The sequence below is a fragment of the Melanotaenia boesemani genome, chromosome 4, assembly GCF_017639745.1.
Source record: "Melanotaenia boesemani isolate fMelBoe1 chromosome 4, fMelBoe1.pri, whole genome shotgun sequence".
NCBI lineage: Eukaryota > Metazoa > Chordata > Actinopteri > Atheriniformes > Melanotaeniidae > Melanotaenia > Melanotaenia boesemani.
Genome location: NC_055685.1, coordinates 34,708,167 through 34,726,020, shown reverse-complemented (window position 1 = coordinate 34,726,020; position 17,854 = coordinate 34,708,167). Strand labels below are relative to the sequence as shown.

The 17,854-nt window shown below is 38.5% G+C and overlaps 2 protein-coding genes across 4 annotated transcripts; both read right to left on the bottom strand.

Moving 5' to 3' along the window:
* Positions 1-978: 978 nt before the first annotated feature.
* LOC121638476 (nocturnin-like) lies at positions 979-17,552 on the bottom strand. Of its 3 annotated transcripts, none has more exons than XM_041983293.1 (6): positions 17,425-17,552; positions 12,555-12,839; positions 3,900-4,045; positions 3,634-3,811; positions 2,110-2,441; positions 979-2,030 (listed from the first exon to the last, which is right to left on the bottom strand). In XM_041983293.1, the coding sequence occupies exons 3-6, from the start codon at positions 4,035-4,037 to the stop codon at positions 1,509-1,511; spliced, it is 1,170 nt and encodes a 389-aa protein (XP_041839227.1). In that variant the 5' UTR covers positions 4,038-4,045; positions 12,555-12,839; positions 17,425-17,552; the 3' UTR covers positions 979-1,508. The 3 variants fall into 3 exon arrangements, with proteins under 3 accessions (XP_041839227.1, XP_041839230.1, XP_041839229.1); XM_041983296.1 differs by having other exon boundaries at positions 3,634-3,805; XM_041983295.1 differs by having other exon boundaries at positions 981-2,030; positions 3,634-3,808; positions 17,425-17,550.
* On the bottom strand, positions 14,283-17,103 carry LOC121638473 (interaptin-like). Its single transcript, XM_041983283.1, has one exon. It carries the CDS (start codon positions 17,011-17,013, stop codon positions 14,746-14,748), a length of 2,268 nt encoding a protein of 755 aa, XP_041839217.1. The 5' UTR covers positions 17,014-17,103; the 3' UTR covers positions 14,283-14,745.
* Positions 17,553-17,854: the final 302 nt, after the last annotated feature.

The window sequence follows — 17,854 nt, the reverse complement described above, 5'->3', positions numbered from 1 at the left end:
TCACTGTGCAGAATGAGCATGGGTGGTGCTTTGAAAGAGAGGGTAAGTAAAACAACGAGAGGCTTTCACGAGGAACGGTATCGGACATTAAACTGTCACATGTGTAAATATCTTTACAGTTTACGGAGCTAACGTTAACAGAACAGCCTTGGTTGTTTTTTTGGTTTTTTTTTTTTGTCTTTGTTAAAACTAAGCTGAAATTTGTGTTTTGATACTTGGTACCAGGCACAGTATTATTGGTTTCTCTACATCTGTCAGGCTGTTGATGCTCATGTAGGCTCACTGATATAGACAGATTGCTTGCTGTGTGTCTCCTTCAGCATTTTCAGAAAATCTCCAGGCTTAATTCGGGGGGTTAAAACAAGAATGTATTTTAAGTCAAAGTTAAATGAACTGATTTGCATTATTTTAAGTACATTGACATTGAAAAATCACAAGTTTATGCAAAATGGCTGCAGAATATTGTGACCTCTGCGGATCCCTGGCCACTTTACTTGGAGCTTAAAACAGGGTCAGTTTGTCAGAGTTAAGTCTGCCATGTTGACCCTGCCCCTACATTTCATTTTTAATTTTTCTGAAAAGAGGTAAGATTGTCTGTTCAGACTGAACTGTTTGTATATTCAACATTTGAAGTATATTCTATTTTGTTGTACTCTTGTTTCAAAGTGTATTAAAGTAGATTTTACTGACAAAGGTGTGAAACTTGTATTTGTTTTTCGGCTTTTTTTGTGTGCGATGTGATTCAGTTTCTGTAGATAAAATGGTATAAAAGAGGAACATCCTGTCCAGATGTTTTAGCCTACTTTGCACATTCTGCAATGCAGTTTTAGTTTACTGAACATTTTCTACATTTATAAACCAATCAAGGAAATGTAACCTTACAGCTGAAATGTTTTTGATTTAAAAAAAAAAAAAAAAAAGTGGCATCAGGAAACCTTTGGTGTCATTGTGCATTACAAATTACACACAGCACATTGTTTTAAATGGTATAAAAATGGATTTTCTTGTGAGAAGTTGAATAATTTTACTGCAATTTTCTTTTCCAAACAACAGAAAACCACAAAAAGAACAAAATGTACATCTCTTAGCAGGAACCTCAAATTAACCCTTTTACTCCCCTTGTGGTCAAGTAAATAGAAAACTAAAATTACTATATATATATATATATATATATAAACAAAGTATATTTACTCGGGAGGGTGGGCAAAAAAATTTTCAACTACTGTCTTTGACAGTTTGCAGTGTAACTTGTGCTACAGTCGGATTTTAGGGTTACTTAGTTAAAATGGAAGTACACATGCATTTTGAGTACAGGTGAAGGTCAAAGTTAGTTCGGGGCCATTGCTGTGTGTATCTACAACTTCAGCAGACTGATCAGTTTGCTAAACTCCACGCTCTGTTTTCATGACCTCCTGTCTTCATCTTCATTTCACTCACACATTGCTTCCCTTCTGGACTGAAACCGACCAGGAGCAAACCTCAACTCCACAGCATCTCGTATACGATTCTTATTCTTTCTCCTTAAAGCTGAAGTCACAAACCAGAGAGAGATGATCAGATGGATAAATAAAAGATGGAAGCCTGTTTGGTCCAATCTGCTCCTCGGTAGGCATGTCCAACACAGCGACCACTTTCAGCGTGTTTTTTGTGTACCAGATGTAGTCCAGAGTGGAACAACATTCTCCCGTGGCCCGAATCTTCCACGTCGTGTACTCTGGCTCAGCCAAACCGTCTTGGCTGAGTTTCTTACAGGCAGAGTCCAAACCAAGAGGAGATGCTGTGAACCGTCGGTACACTTCCTCAGATGGGACCGCGTTAAAATCACCACAAATGAGCAGAGATATGTTGCCGCCGGCGTCTCCTGCAGACCCGTCGGCGAGTTTTTGTACCAAATTTTGAAGATGCCATAGAAGGTCTGATCCCTGAGCGCTACGAAGCCACTCCCAGCCAGACCGAGCTTTCAGGTGGGTCACGGCCACACACACGAATCTTCCAGTGCTGCGACAACGCAGAGTTGTCACTACGGCAACCTGTATGAGGAAAGCACTTTGTCACTGATGCTTCTCTTCTTGTTTTATTTATTTTGTGATGAAATGAAATTTTACCCACTTGATTAGTTGGAATCATCATGGCAGAGAGTCGTACGTTCACGCTGTCCAGGAGCTCAAATTGTGACTGGTCAAAGAAAAGCGCGCAGCCGTCGGGACCGTTGTTACCCTCCACATCCAGGCACGGAGACCAGGGCTTCGGGCAGAAGTGACCATTGTAGCCCAGGCCCGCCATTACTGGCTGGAAGGTGTCATGGTAGTGATCGACTTCCTGTAGGCAGAGGATGTGAGGTCGGTAGGTGAGGATCTCCTCTATAATGAGGTGCTTTCTTCGTGACCAGCTGAGGGCCTCCCGAGGACACTGGACAAAATTGTCAACCCCTTCGCCCAGTGCTGAGGGAAAATTAAAGAAAGATCCAGCTTCAATGTACAATTTACCTTAAATAAGATGAAGTAAATGAGGATGAACCACAACCTAGTAACAAACTTGAGACATTTAAACTTCCTTTTGACCATGATTTGAACTTGAATCCTTTAAATTCTGTAAACTCCAACGTGACGCAAGCTCATGGTCAAACTTGTTTCAGCACAGTCACTGACATGGCATCAATGATTTTTTTGTAACTTCCTCTTTAAAAGTTTAGCTGATTGGCATGACTCAGCAGATCGGAGCATCTTACTCTTCTCACTGTTTCCCAGATAAAATCATTTGTTGATTGGTCTTATGAAAGTAACATGTCTATACACCTGTCTATGATTATCATAACCCACTGTCAAGATGTGGGAAATGTCTCCAGACTTTGACATGCTGGTAGGGGATATTTGTTTCATCTATGAGTCATGTTTCTGCTGTGATCCATTATATTTCCTTGAATTGACTTGGAAAAGTTCATGTTTTGTTTAGTATTGCTTACATCTTTAAAAGATAATTTGTTTTTAAAAGATTACGTGGAAACTTTAGGCAGCGGATAAGGATAAAAACATCTTCTAAAGTATGAGTAAGGTTAATTAAAAAAAAAAAAAAAGTTTATTATTTACATAAGCTGTGTAGCATGTTTTTAGCCACTTGTAAAGACTAGCTCTGATAGTCACTGCCTATTGCACTTGCATGTAGATCAGCTGATGACTAAAGCTGCCTGGTGTTTGGAGATGGGCACCGAAGTTTCAGTTTCAGACTTTCAGAGTTTCAGTGAAACTCTGAAAACAGTGGCTTTGTTGCTGTGAACATAGATATTAGTTTGTGTTAATCTTTCAAAGACTCTGTCAAGTTCAGCGAGGCATTTTTAACATTGTGCATTTGTATGTGACAGACAGCGAAAGGCATTTTGTGTCTGCAAACAAGCTGGGGCAGGAAAAACAAAACATTAAAGTTGCAGGCTATATCCACAGATAGATACAGATCCAATATAAATACTTATTCATGCTGACTTCGTGTTTAAAGGACAAGGAATGAGGCCTGGAAATTACTTATAGTATTACTAAAACTCACTGAACCTGCCACATTAAAAACATTTTAATTTGAGCTTCCATCCTAATTTGGTGCCAGACAGATAGCAGACAAAAGAAAAATATTACTTTTGTTTACCTTGGGCTAATATGTTCCACTGCATCACCCTGATGGGGCTGCTGGGGGCGCTGTCTCCATCATTAAGGAGAACAAACTTCCTGTGGAGCCGAGGTGGTTGGTCCCTGAGGGCCTCCTCACACTGTCGAAGCAGCTCCACTGAATCAGGAGGATATACAGAGGAGCCCTTCTGCTGCTGCTATGTGAAGAATATTATCTTAGAAAAAGTGAATAAAAATCTTCTAAAAGTTTATTCAGAAGCAAAGAGATAAGAGATCAAGACCTACCTGACATAAGTCTGGATCCAGGTTTGAGACTGCAGGTTGGCGGGGGTCCAGGTAGGACGGAGGGAGGGAGCGCGGAGAGCTGCTGCTGTCAAGGGTCTGAGTCAAGGTGCCGTACAGCCTGGTGGCCCCCCCACCCATCTGATACACTAAAAATGACAAAAACTTTCTTAAAACCTACTTTTAGTCATCTGCTTTCAACGCAGTATGAGACATTAATTTGTATTAAATTGATGGTTATTATTGTAGGATTTTGTTTTTTACTTCTACTTTAGTTGTATTTTATTAAGATTTCTTTTAAATCTTATATTTTACACTTTATGACTGATGTACAGCACTTTGTCTCAGCTGTAATTGTGATAAAGTGCTTTAAAAAAAGAAGTTGGTTTAGTTTAAAAATGATGTACTGATGTTTTTTTCTTTAATTCAGATTACTGTCTGCATTTGCTGACCTCCAGATGCAGATCACATTAAGCCATCACAGCTGTCAAATCCCTGCCCTTTTTTTCTTGTTTTTGGCGGAAGCACGAGTCAGAGCGTGTTTCTGACTTGTGTCCTGCAGTGACAGCATGTCTGTAGCTGGTGGTCACCGTGAACACACGGGTGCAGCTCAAAATGCCTCTTGTCCTGCTTTAACAACATCTGTTACCTCATATGTCAGCTTATTCACAAATTCAATCAAAGAAAAAAACAAAACAACAACAAAACAAAATGCTTTAATTGACTGCACTGGAAACACTTTAAATAGTTAGACTTACTCATACTGACATCATTATCTTGATACCTTTAAACCAAAATTATCACTTTTTTGCTACTCCAATTATCCCTGCAGACCTGTAAAAACCCATTAAGTGAATGTGAACAAGCTGCACAAAGAGAACTGATATATTCAGACTGTAATAAAAAAAACAAAATTCTCCATACTGGCCCTCAATTAGACATAAATGTAAATAACTACTTTTATCCCATCTTTAAAGCATAGAAATTTGGACACTTCATAGCAAAAAGTCCTTTAATCATCTTTCATTTGATCAACATGTTGATTTATTATTTTGTGAATATGTCCTTTGGCTGCGTGCATGTAAAAGCAGCTATAAATGACTTGAATAAACTATTATACTGCAGTCACAAAGTCTTTATTGCAAAGCAACTTTCAGTTTTTAAGCATAGGTTGTGCAGGCCACACCCTGCTGATAATAAGCAGTTGCAGGAGCATGTGCATACAAAAACGTGTCATCGTTTTCTCTACTTTACGCCTCCACGAGTATTAACCTGTAACCATTCTGAGCCGCAGCAAATTAACTTGTTTAGTAAAAAGACACAAAAATTCTAAGATCTTTTATGAAACTAACCATAAGTAGTATATCTTCTTAAAATGTTCAGCAATGTAACAAACTCTTAGTTTGTATGATAATTTTCTAAAGTCAGATGAGTCTCAAGCAGTTTGCTCCGGCTCGTCGCTCTCTGGAGAAGAGCTGTTTCTCAAACATGCAGACCAATGCACACTCATGCATACTGGCACGCACAAAACTGAGTGTTATCTCTGCTCTGTGGAACAAATCCTGGTGACTAATTTCTCTCCTAAGCTTCCCCAGAACAAGTCTGTATGACTATAAGTTAGTTAGTTAGTTATTTATTTCTCACATGGCTATGCACAAGCAACACAGAATTTTACGAAAACAAATCAAAAACACATCTTAAGGCACAACCATGCTTGAAAAGGAGCAGGAAGAAGAAAACTTATAATGCCTCTCCCTTTTTAAAACACAATACACCAATAGATAATTTATCAGTTACCTATCAGTCCTCAATGGAATTACTCATATATGTTACATAATAGCCGTCATTCAGCAGATTCATACTCTCCAATTATACTTATAATATACTATAAAAGGAGACATATGACAATAATTGATAAGAGAAAGTACAGGTCTCATCCAACTACTGAATTTTTCCAAAAATAAAACAAACTGAACTGAATTCAGATCATATATCAATATGTTTTATCAACATACAAGGCACATCCAGCTGGGTTGTGTTTTGGTACTTAAATGCACATCATCATCATTTTCTGACACGGCATAACATCCACAAGAAGAAGAGGAAAATCTGCCTCTTACCCATAGTCTGCATCACTGTTCTTGGCTACGTCTCCTCTGTAAAACGTCCTTTACGGCTCCTTTCACTGCTACAATCAATTACTCTTTCAGATATGAGACCCCCTGGCTTTGCAGTAAGTGATTTTGAGTGGGTCTGGGAAAAGCAGCAGATGTGTTGTCTGTGTGTGAACACAAACCCTGACCTCTCACTGCTGCTTTTAAAGCCTCAGAGAGAGGCAGAGCGAGATTAGGAAGCAAAGACGTCACCAGGCCATATGGAAGAGTACAGGCCATGTGCTGCTGAGCTGGTTCCGTGTGTTAGTGGTTTCTTATGAATCAGCCACCACTGAGTGTCTGCACTGGCGCTCAAATATGCAAATGCAATGCAATAACTTCTTCAGGGCACCTTTTGTAATAGAAGTTAAGCAACTCCGAACATAGCTTCACCAATGTTACCTAAGTGCTGTTTTCAATGCTGCATGCTGTACTTTTCCACACATTTAAAGGGAATTTTATCAAATTAGAATAGAAATAATTAGTATAGAATTAATAGAATAGAAAAAATTACAAATATAAATAGTGGTTTAAAAAAGTATTTACTCATAAATGGTCTGTACTTATATAACGCTTTTATCCGAAGCACTTCACATGTACGCCACATTCACCCATTCACACACTGATGGCGGAAGCTGCCGTGCAAGGCGCTCAACCTCAACCCATCAGGAGCAATTAGGGGTTCAGTGTCTTGCTCAGTGACACCTCGACATGAGCTCTCTGGCCAGGGATCGAACCAGCAACCCTTGGGCTACAGGATGACCACTCTACAAACTGAGTTATGCTACCCAGTCCCATTAGCAATTTTCCTTTTTTTTTTCTTCTTTATTTTTTTTCCCCCATATGACCTGTAATTAAATTGGATATTTGTCCATCAGTCCATCACAGGACAAACACAGAGACACAAAGAACCACTGATGCTCACACTCACTTCTAGAGAGAATTTAGAGTGACCAGTTAACCTAACATGCATGTCTTTGGAGGGTGGGAGGAAGCCAGAGTGCCCTGAGAAAACCCACACATACACGGGAAGAACATGCAGACTCTTGATATGTGTATATCAAAATAAATCTCATTATTTAAATGGGAATTTATTTATTTGATGATCATATTAATTTCCAAATTTATTTATTCATTTTGAAACAGCCATCCATAAAAAAGACAAATCAATTTCAATTACAAGGGGGGGTGCATGTGTATGCCACTGCTGCAAGGAAAAGAATATAATTAAATACATCATATGTTAAGGTTTAATCTGCTTAGCAATGGCCATACATATATGTGTGTATATATATATATATAAATATTTTATATATATATATATATATATAAAAAATGTATGGCCAATTTTTTTTGACTATGTCAAAGTAAATTAAGAACTGCTCCAAAAAATTAGGTAATTATGTATCTTTTACGTGTCACCTAGAGAACTCAGAGGAAGACTTGTGTTTCTATGCCTATGTAAGTTGCCATAAAACAGGAAAAATGTGACATTTCTATCCTCACCTGTTTTCCCCTCTTATTTGACAGAGAATAACACCATGTCAACAATGATTTTATGTACACAGATGCCATTGACTAACAAAAGCCTATCTAAACATTGTTTGGACTAAAAGTACAGTTTCGATCATGTCTTGTGAATATTGGGGTTCAGTCTCTAAGTAACAGTATAAAATAAACACAACTGTTTGACTGTAATGAGGCTGCTTGACACTAATGAAACTAAAATGTTTGTGCCCCAGTTCAGCTCCAGATCAGTTGCAGAGTTGCAGACAGGATCAATACTGGTGTACGAGTTATTCTTATTAATGGTGCTGGATTGCCATTTTTTTATTTAACCTTTATTTAACCAGGAAAGTCCCACTGAGATTAAAAAAAAACTCCTTTCCAAGGGAGTCCTGGCCAAGAGGCAGTAAAAATTAAACACAGAGTTAAAACATTCAAACAAACAACATTAATATAAAACAGGTAATGAAAAACAATTCCAAGTTATTGAGGCAGTCTGATGCTTTCAGCTTCGTTTTGAAGGCATTTAAGGGCAATAGCTCAATTTCCAGCCTCTCTGCAACATGTTCAAGTAAATGGAGCTGCATGAACAACGGCTTTCTTCCCGAGCTCTTTGAAGGCAAAAGGAACAGAGAGCAACAACTGATCATTAGACCGTAAAGAGTACGAATCAACACTTCTCTGTGTGATTAAAGCACAAATGTAGGGAGGGAGTAGTCCATCCATAGCCTTGTAAATAAATGTGTACCAATGACCCTGCCTCCTAGTGGTCAGAGACGGCCATTCGACTTGTACAAGTCACAGTGATGCGTCATAGTGCTACAGTTAGTAATGAACTGCAGAGAAGCATGATAAATCCACCATTTGAAGACAAGACAAAGCATTCATATAAAAGAGGTTCCCATAATCCGCTATGAAATAATGTGATCAATGTTCTCAGGAGAAATTCACATAAATTTGTAATTCTGCCAGCATCGTCACCACTAAACGTTCATTTATCTACTACTTTAGTTTACTGAACAAAAATATGTATATTAATTACATTCCATTCAGCCTTAGGAGTATAAGAAATCCAATGTCAACGTCAGCATGCTGACATAGTGCACTACGAGGGTAAATATGGTAAAAACTGTTAAAAATGAGACTGCTAAAAATGAAGGCTCAAACAGCTGTTGAGTGGCCACGACGCCTACAGTTCAGGGTCTACAGATTAAACTGGCAAATTATGAGTCAGAACCAAAGAAATACATATACACAACAAAAAGTTAGAATTATTTGGTTTTTTGGATGGAGATCAGAAAAATGCATTATAAGCTTTGCAGGTAAGCTTAATTTGACTTTCTCTAAACTTTTGAATTTACATGTACAACTGCTCAATATTTACGTACTTACTGATTAGCACATGTTCTAACAAGATTAACTGCAAAAAAACAAAACAAACAAAAAAAAAGTTTGTGAACCATGAATCGACCACTAAATGTTCTGGTTTAATAAATACTGTTTACATTTTGACATGATCAGGCCAAAACGACACATAACACATGACATGATGTTTATGTTATGGTATACCCACAGCTGTTAACTTTGGTTTCAATAAATGTTTGAGATACAGGATTTACCATTACATGATTCTACTTAAATACCCTACATTCATATTATATCAGTGTAGCATGAAAGTATTAATTTTTTTTTTTAGATTTTCTGTAAATTTACCAGAAAGTTGAATATTCCTAAATTTTGTTAGTGGTATATATTGTGCACGAGTTACGTGTGATTTATTGCCGCTAACAGCAGCATAGCAGGTTTATGAGTGAGATTTTTGTATATCCTTGGAAGGCGCATTAATACCTACACCTAAAGTAGAAAATTAAAATAAGACATCAACAGCTAACATGGGATGCTTGAGTGTCAATGTTGACTCAAAAGAAAACAAAAGGTGCTTGCATCATCAACAGTACACACTGCTAAGCAAATATAAACAAGATAAAAATTGCTGCACCTGTACAATTCTCTTATTTCCTGAGCCATAATATTTACTGAATCCTATCATTCAACTGAGTGGAGGTCAAAACCAAATGTTTTACATTTTCATTGTGTTCATTTTCTGGTTGTGCGTCAGTGAAATGACGTCTAAACCACACGATGATAAAGAACTAATGGTGTACGCAACCACACCATTGCATGTTTGCAGTTATATGTAGAATTAGCGTCAATGCATCCTTTAGTGGCATGACATTTCCACACTGAAGGACATGTGCCTCATTACACTTCAATGCGGGTATAACTTACATTGGGTATAACTTTGCAACATATAGGTAAAATACATCCTGGAGATCAACAGAGGCCCATGAATCAACTCGATCTGGTCTACAATGCTAGTTAATGAAAACCAAACATTCCCCTCAAACCAAACTATGAAAACTGGTGCTTTGTTAATTAATCTGAAACCATGTGAAAAATATCCACTTTACTTGGACTTTAACATGCCTTAAAAATGACAGTTTATTTAAATTGTTATCTGGGAACAGACCTTACATCAGAGATGTCCTATTTTGGTTCAATTCCTGACTCAAATTAATGGGTTGTTGACAGACTTGTGAAAAACTTAACAAGCTGTTGAGCAGATCCATTAAATTTTAATCAGTGCTGGAGCTGGAAAACATTGAAAAGCCTGCAGGACAATAGCACTTGTGGACTGGAATTACACATTTTCTCTTAAAAAAAAACAGCACGAGGAAAACTACGATAAGTGGTATCAAAATATTTTGCCATGAGTACCATGTTACAGGCACAATGTTTAATATCCCAAAAGTTAAAAAAAAAAAAAAAATACAAGCACCAAGAGACACTTTTTAACTTGCAGGCTAACTCTGCTACTTTCCTTTCAGGAATAAAAAAAGAGTGAACTGATAAACTGAGAATACCTTAAAAAGCAGATATAAACTCACATATCATTAAAAAGACTTGGTGAAATGCTGTCACACAAGCTTGACTTTCAAAGATTTCTCTGACAGTGAATTGATTCAAAGACTAAAAGAAAAGTGGCTAGCATTAGCCCATGATTCAGTTCAACTGTCTGTCTGTAAACCTCTGGAAACGGGGGTTTAAAATGTTGTCATGTTGTATGTTGGGATGGTGTCAGCTTGTAAGACACGCCATCAAGCCGCTAAACATGATTGACAACATTACACACATACACTGACTGAAAATATTGTGTAACTGGGCTTAATGTCATCTTTGACTCTGTGCCAGGAGAGATGGGGCAATACAAGATCTACACCCTCCTTATTTCTGCATCTTTTTGTAAATATGAGGTTCTTTTCCATTTACATTGAAGCCATTTAATTTTCTTCTGTTAGTAAAGTACAGTTCAGTTCTGTTCGCTTGTTACCTTGGGTTAGTTTGGTTATTGTTATGTATTCCATTTATTGGTGATTTATAAATTTATGGGTATACAACATTGTTAACAAGTTTGTTTAAGTTTGTCATTGAAATTATAACAAGTGTTGGTCTAAAATTTTAAATACTTTCTTACATGTCTCTGTAAGGCTTGCAGGCATCAATGTGATACTGTGAACCCTGAAGCTAATAAATGTAGTTTGTGGTCTTAGAAGGCTTCTTTTCACTTTGACCTTAACACATGCAACTGCCTCCACCACACAGAGGAGTAAACACACTAACAAAACAGAGATGCTCATGTTATTCTTGGATAAAAATGTTGCCTCCTTGTTTTGATTCTGGTCTTTTACTGTAAAGCTTCAAACGTATTTTGCTCAGAGAATTACTCAAACTAGATGTCTTCATTTTCACAATTTAAAAGCACAATGTCGTTAGAAAATGAGACATCATGAGGACAGGACAATATGTTTAAAGGCTAAGTAAATAGGAATCTCAAACACTTCCAAACTCAAAGCATTGCACACTTCTTTTACCTTTTAAAACATTAAGCGATAACATAATAACGGCTAAATAATTCCTGGCCTTTACCAGATCTGTAAGTCAGACTTGTAGCTCCATTTTTAGCTTAAAATGTTGTAGGTTTTAATCAGTTTCCTCCATGCCTCCCTGTATGAATAACATTGCAAGAACCACATTGTTTATTTTTAATAACTTCAGTAGAAATAAAGCATAAAGTAAATTCTGTTCTTCAAAAGATGTGAAAGACATGTGTGCATGATGTCAGACAACTAAAACACAGTTAAACTTAGTCTTTAGTGGACACTCTTGCAAGAAGTAGAAAGTATATATTTTTAGAGCTTTGATCGTGACTTTTTATTTGGAAAACCTTTTTTCACCCAGCATCAAAAGAAACCAGAAACAAAAATTTAGCTAGTACTAAAATATTACTAAACATCCCAAATGCAGTAAAAAACATACCTGCAAAATTTTCACAGCCAATTGTGATGAGTGCAAATTATGCAAGAAAGAATCCAGTGTTTAGCATTGAAAGTGGATGTGTCCTACAGGTGAAGCTGAAAACAAGCAGTCATCAGCGAGACTCTGGTATAACAGAAACAAGTTGTGTTTGTGAAGCAACATTCCTTCATGGGAGAGTGTTTTGGCACTAACTTCTTACATAAACAAAGCTGACAGTAAACAGTTTAAAGAGAATTTAAATTAATTTACATTTCAGCTCAGCTTAATCTGTAAAGCTCCAATTCCTAACAACTCCAGGCCCTTTTACTAAAGTATCATTAAAGCCCAATTATAATGCATTAAAACAAATCATACGGACCCGTTTTGGTCCAATTCATGATAACTATGTTAATATTACTCAAAAAATAAAAAATTGGGTTAGCTAGGAAAAAAAACAACAGATTGCATTGAAACTTTTTTGATTTAATCCCCGACCCTGAGCATGTACAGGGCTATGGGTAAAAGAATAAAAAAGCATTCATCCAAGAAACTGCATCAGTTATACACTCAAGTATAAAACACACCATAAGGCACAGCTGCAACCTCAAAACAAATTCTTCTCCTTCTTCTTCTGAACTCTTACCTGTTTACTGCCTTAAACGGATGATTTCCTCCCAACTCAAGCTCCCTCTTTCATTAACTGGTATTCAGTCCAGCCAGCGTGTGACACAGAAAGTTGTGGTGTGCCTCCTCAGGCATGCGTCTGTGTGGTTTTTGTTTGAAGGGAAGTAGCAGTGGGTGGCTGATCGACCCTCAAGCAAAAGGGCAAGGTCACAACATAGAAACCTGATTCCTTCTGCCATCTGCTGGTTGGAACGATGTGGGGAACAAGTGTTTTTTTTGTCACAAAAAATCCATGCAGGAAAATCTGAAAATAAGAAAAAGCAGGTTACAGCTGGTTAAATAAAAATCAATTAACTGCAATTTAGGCTTCTGTTGGTTTGCTGGGCTAAGACTTTGGAAAAATTGTTGCCATATATATATATATATATATATATACATATTAGGGATGCACCGATATGAAAATTTTGGCCGATACCGATATCCAATATTAATATTGTTGTTATGGCCGATAACAGATATTTACCGATGTCGATATATGGATTTTGTTTTAAAATGTTTAAGATTATTAAATTCTGTACAAAGGGAAAATAAGGCAAACATTAGGGGTGTTAGCTTCCCACCACTGTTTGTGAAGTTCTGGATGGCAGCTTTATGGATGACATCAAATTTGTGGTGCTGAATGTGTTGACACGGCATCCTACTCACATTACGTCGACTTTGCAGATATTGCATACTGCTTTCCGATTACCTTCTTTTTACGCCGTGAAAAATTACCACACAGCTGAAATTGCTTCTTGCTTCAGTTACATCCCACAACGTGGTGCTGCATCGTTGTCACATGTCCAAACATGGCTGCATGGCCAAACCTTCCGACACACGTTACACAATCAGCAATTATACGAAAATAAATACTGGCCCAGTTTTGCTTATCGGACCGATACCGATATGTTAAAAAATGACTAACATCGGCCGATACCGATATTAATGCCAATATATCGTGCATCCCTAATATATATATATATATATATATATATATATATATATATATATATATATATATATATATATTTTCCACCCTCTGGGAAAAACAGGGAAACTCTTAATGAAGCTGAAGTTTGGTCATTTCACCAACACATTTGGGATTTAAAAAATTGATAGTGTAGAACAGAACTGGAAGTATAGTAGTTTCAGTTTTGGGGTGTGCTGATTAGTTTAAATTAGATGCACTCTGTTGCTCCTCAGTAGCATATTAGCAGAACCCCAGAGAACCGACTTCTTAAGTTTCCATATGATATATATAAACCATATATATATCATACCATTCCATATATAAGCCATGGCTGGTTCTGTGATTCTTACCTTGCTCCAGAGACATAGCCAAGTACATAAATACTACCAGCCTTCTTTTATAGCCTATGATTGGCTACTTTGTTTTATAAATGTTTAGCAGCTGGCTGTTCTCTCAACACCTCAGTGTGTGTGCAGATTCCCATCTAAAGTTTCATTGTTGTTTGTAATCGAACCAATGATGGTGGCGTCGTTGGCAAACTATACAAAAGAGATCCCTTCGTGCCTGGGTGTGCAGTCATGGGTGAACAGGATGGGTCTGAGCACACAAACCTGGAGGGTCAGTGTGGTTCTCCCCCCCAGAGAACTCAGTTTGCCTCAGTTTCACAGGGAAACCGTTTATTAAAACGCAACACCATTTAAAACAGAAATAGAGAAAGAGGGAGAAAGAAAACTAAAATCTGTTATGATCTGTTGTTTTTAAGCACAAGTCAGTGGGAACAAAACCTTGACAGTCAAAAATGTTATACACGAGGGCAGACTTGGTAATTTATGATAAATGGTGTATTTTTATGTTTCTAGCCACCAAATAAAAAGTCACGGTCAAAGCTCTTAAAATATATACTTTCTACTTCTTGCAGGAGTCTCCACTAAAGACAGTTTAACACATCAAGTGATCAAAGAAATCATCTAAGTTGAAAAGTTGAAATGTTTGCAGCTAAAAGAACAACATGCCCAAATCTCCATTTAGAATATGAAGAATAATTTATTTCTCTCTGGTTCTTCCATTTAGACTTTCTTTAAACTGTCTGAGTCCAGTAATGTTGCAGGGATGATAACTGAGCAGAGAACTATCTTTGTGTTGCATCAAGTCTTTTAATTCTAGCTAATAACAACACTTAATATTTAATGTACACGTTATCTCAGTTACAAAGCTGACTTGCTTCCTCAGATGTGACCATGCACTCTGAATATTGCAAGTTGTGCTGTTCCAACGTTGCCTCATCTCCCAGCCATCTGCTGAAATCCAGCATTTGCTGGTGTAGGAGTGTGCTGACGTTCGCCAACTGCTGTTTCCTGGTCTTATGAAGATTCAGCAACGAACTCATCAATGCCAAAAGGGCACCATCTCTGCTCTGACAGTCCTGGGTTACTAACAGATCCTGTCTCCAGGCTTCCTGTAAACTCTCCAATAATACCTTTATGTTGTGGCTGAGTTGCTGAATGTCCTTCTGGTTTCTTTCCTTTTGCTGTGTGGTTGTGCTAATGTCCTCCATCATCTGTTTAATACGGAGATGCAGCCGGCTGTTCTCCATGTTGACCTCCTCCAGTTTCACACTGTTGTTATAGATGCCCACCTCTAGAGCTCTGAGCTCTAAGACCTGGTTGTCCAGCATGTCAATGTAATAGCTTTGCAGGTTTTCCAGCTGAGTTTTCATGTCCTCTTTGGGCTGAAGCAGTGAGCTGATTTGCTCTTTCTTCCCCTGAATTGACAGACTGAGCTCAGACCTCTTACTGTTCAGTTCAAATCTGTGTGCATCAAGTCTCTCAAGCCTACTTTGCTCCTCATTGAACTTAACCTCCACCTCTTTCAACATCTCTTCCTTCACTTGCAGGGCTCTCTGCTTCTCCTGGGTGATCTGGCTGATACTCTCAGCTTCTGCGACGCACTGCTGCATCTCCTGCCTGTGGATGCTCTCTATTTGTCTGTATTCAACCTCAGATTGGGTCACATGGCTCATCAGCATGTCAACATCTGAGCTCTCAGGATGGCGCTGGTGGAGCGCAGCCTCTTCTTCAAGCAGCTCTTCATATCTACTTCTGATTTTGCTGATGTCAAGTGTCATTTTGGCCACATGCTCCTTCTGCCTCTGCGCTGCCTCCTCCAGGAGCTGACAAAGTTGCCTCTTTTCCTCCTCAGATTGACTAATATTCTTCTTCTCTGCATTCATGTCGATGCACAATTCTTCCTGATTCCTTTTAAACACAAGCCTGTTGATTGCATCTGCTTCCTGGAGCTCTTTGATCTCCTTTTCCATCTCTTTTGTGCCCTTGCTGTGTTTGACTATGCCAGCAATGCGCTCCTCCAGCTGCAGCTTGGACCGCTCTAGCTGCTGTGAGACATGGAGATACTCAGCCCTTACATTATTTTCTTCATCTTGGTGATGCTTGAATACTTTTTGGACTCCAGCTAAGATTCCCTGAATAAGTAGCCTTGATTCTTGCCCCTTTTCTTTTTTGTCATCCACTTTGGCAATTTCGTTTTGAAGATTTTGGACTAGATGGTTGAAAGTCTCCCTTAACTCATGCAACTCCTTTCTCAGTGTTTCTCTCTGTTTAAGTTCTTGATGCTTTTGGATTTCCTCCTCTAGCTGCTGTTCACAATGGCACCGTGATGCCATCCGTTTTTGCACGCTGCTTTCCAGCTTGCCCATGTGAATGTTAAGCTCATCAAGATGGCTGAGAGTTTTTTCTCTCCTCATGTTAACTCTCTCCAACTCTTGTCTCCTCCTTGTTATAGCTTGCTTCTGCTGATTAATTTCCTCCCCAGTCTGATCCATCTCTCTGGACAGAGTGTCTTTTTTCTCAGGGAAAGCTTCCCTCTCCAGTATCCTGTTTTGCTGCAGAGCTACCTGTTTCTGCTCGACAGCAACAATGGCGGATTTCAGCTCCTCTATCATCTCCTGTGTTTGATCCAGCTGCATCTTCAAGTTATATTTAAGGATGAGTTGATCATTCAAAGTGGCAACAATGGCATCTTTCTCAGCCTGCACCTGTTCCCTTTCTGGTTGAAGTATTTTGTTTTGGCTCAAAAGTGTCTGCAACCTCTTCATAGTCTCTTCCTGGAGCTGATACGCTGTGCTGAGGTCTTTGCGCAAATTATCCATCTCCTCAGCATTAGATGCCCGGACTGCTGCTACATCAGCCATTATGCCCTCGCTTATACGTTTGAGTAGGTTGTTAATTTGGTGTCTCAACTTGCTGTTTTCTATGGTTTCCACTTCCAAGTGTTCATGACTGGTGCGCCTTTCCGTCTCCACTGTTGTGATAGCAGCCGTTATCTCCGTCAGATGGATGCTGGCTTCAGGTGCAAAGCTGACTCCGTCCTCGCTCAACTGCTTGTCCAGGTCCTTTAAGTGCTCGAGGGCAATCATGACAGTGGGGAAGTCGGGGATGAGACAATAAGCCATTATTATGTGTAGTTCTCTGTTTTTTTCCTTCTAATCTGGAAAGGATGTCCGAGGCATTAAAGCTAAGATAATTGCCATCGTTAATTTTTGAGTGGTGTCGCCAAGACAACAGTTGCCTCACTACGGAGAACTCAACGTGTTACGGCAAGCAGGTGACGCCAGAACGTTGAGTAGTAGCTAACTGTGTGCTAACTGCTAACTGTGGGGGTTAAAACAAACAAACAAACAAACAAAGGCTGTTGTATGTAAGCAGAGTGCGGCTAACGGAAACCACGCGAAACTAAAGTTTAGATACACACTCCGCTTGGACAACTTTTGTGTTTGAAATAAGAACAAACACGAGAGAAGCCGTAGTGGTTATAGTATTCAAAGTAAAACGTTATAAATGCCAACAACGAGTTTAGTTCTTACCTGAGAGGTATAGCAAACCCTCGTAGGGAGTTTAGGCTCACCTGCCAATCCAGTTATATGTAATTGCTTGCTGAAGTCAGAGGGACGTGGGCTATCAAACACGTACCGTCAGTAAATGAGCTCACGTGTTGCCAGGTTTGCAGTTTATACGCTAATCGGTCAAGTTGATCTGCAGTTACAGTCATGTGAAAATCAGAGCACGTTCTTTCAATTCTAAGATTTTACCAAGTTTTAAAATGCGGTTAATATAGTTTTAGATGAACAACACGTGACATATTGCACAGTGTTATTATTTATTTAACAAAACTATGTCAAAATATGAAACCAATGTCACATAATATTGTCCACCTAAGTCTGTATTTTCCTAATTTAAACTTAATAAGGACCCAATTATTTTTAACTTGTGTCCTGATATGTAAAAAATATATAG

What these genes read in the sequence shown, in the direction of transcription:
- LOC121638473 (XM_041983283.1), bottom strand. Translation starts at nt 17,013, where the DNA reads ATGGCTTATTGTCTCATCCCCGACTTCCCCACTGTCATGATTGCCCTC.
- LOC121638476 (XM_041983293.1), bottom strand. Translation starts at nt 4,037, where the DNA reads ATGGGTGGGGGGGCCACCAGGCTGTACGGCACCTTGACTCAGACCCTT. An exon ending in TGGATCCAGACTTATGTCAG is followed by an intron (nt 3,812 to 3,899) that starts GTAGGTCTTGAT and finishes TTCTTCACATAG; the next exon opens with CAGCAGCAGAAGGGCTCCTC. An exon ending in TGATGATTCCAACTAATCAA is followed by an intron (nt 2,031 to 2,109) that starts GTGGGTAAAATT and finishes TTCCTCATACAG; the next exon opens with GTTGCCGTAGTGACAACTCT.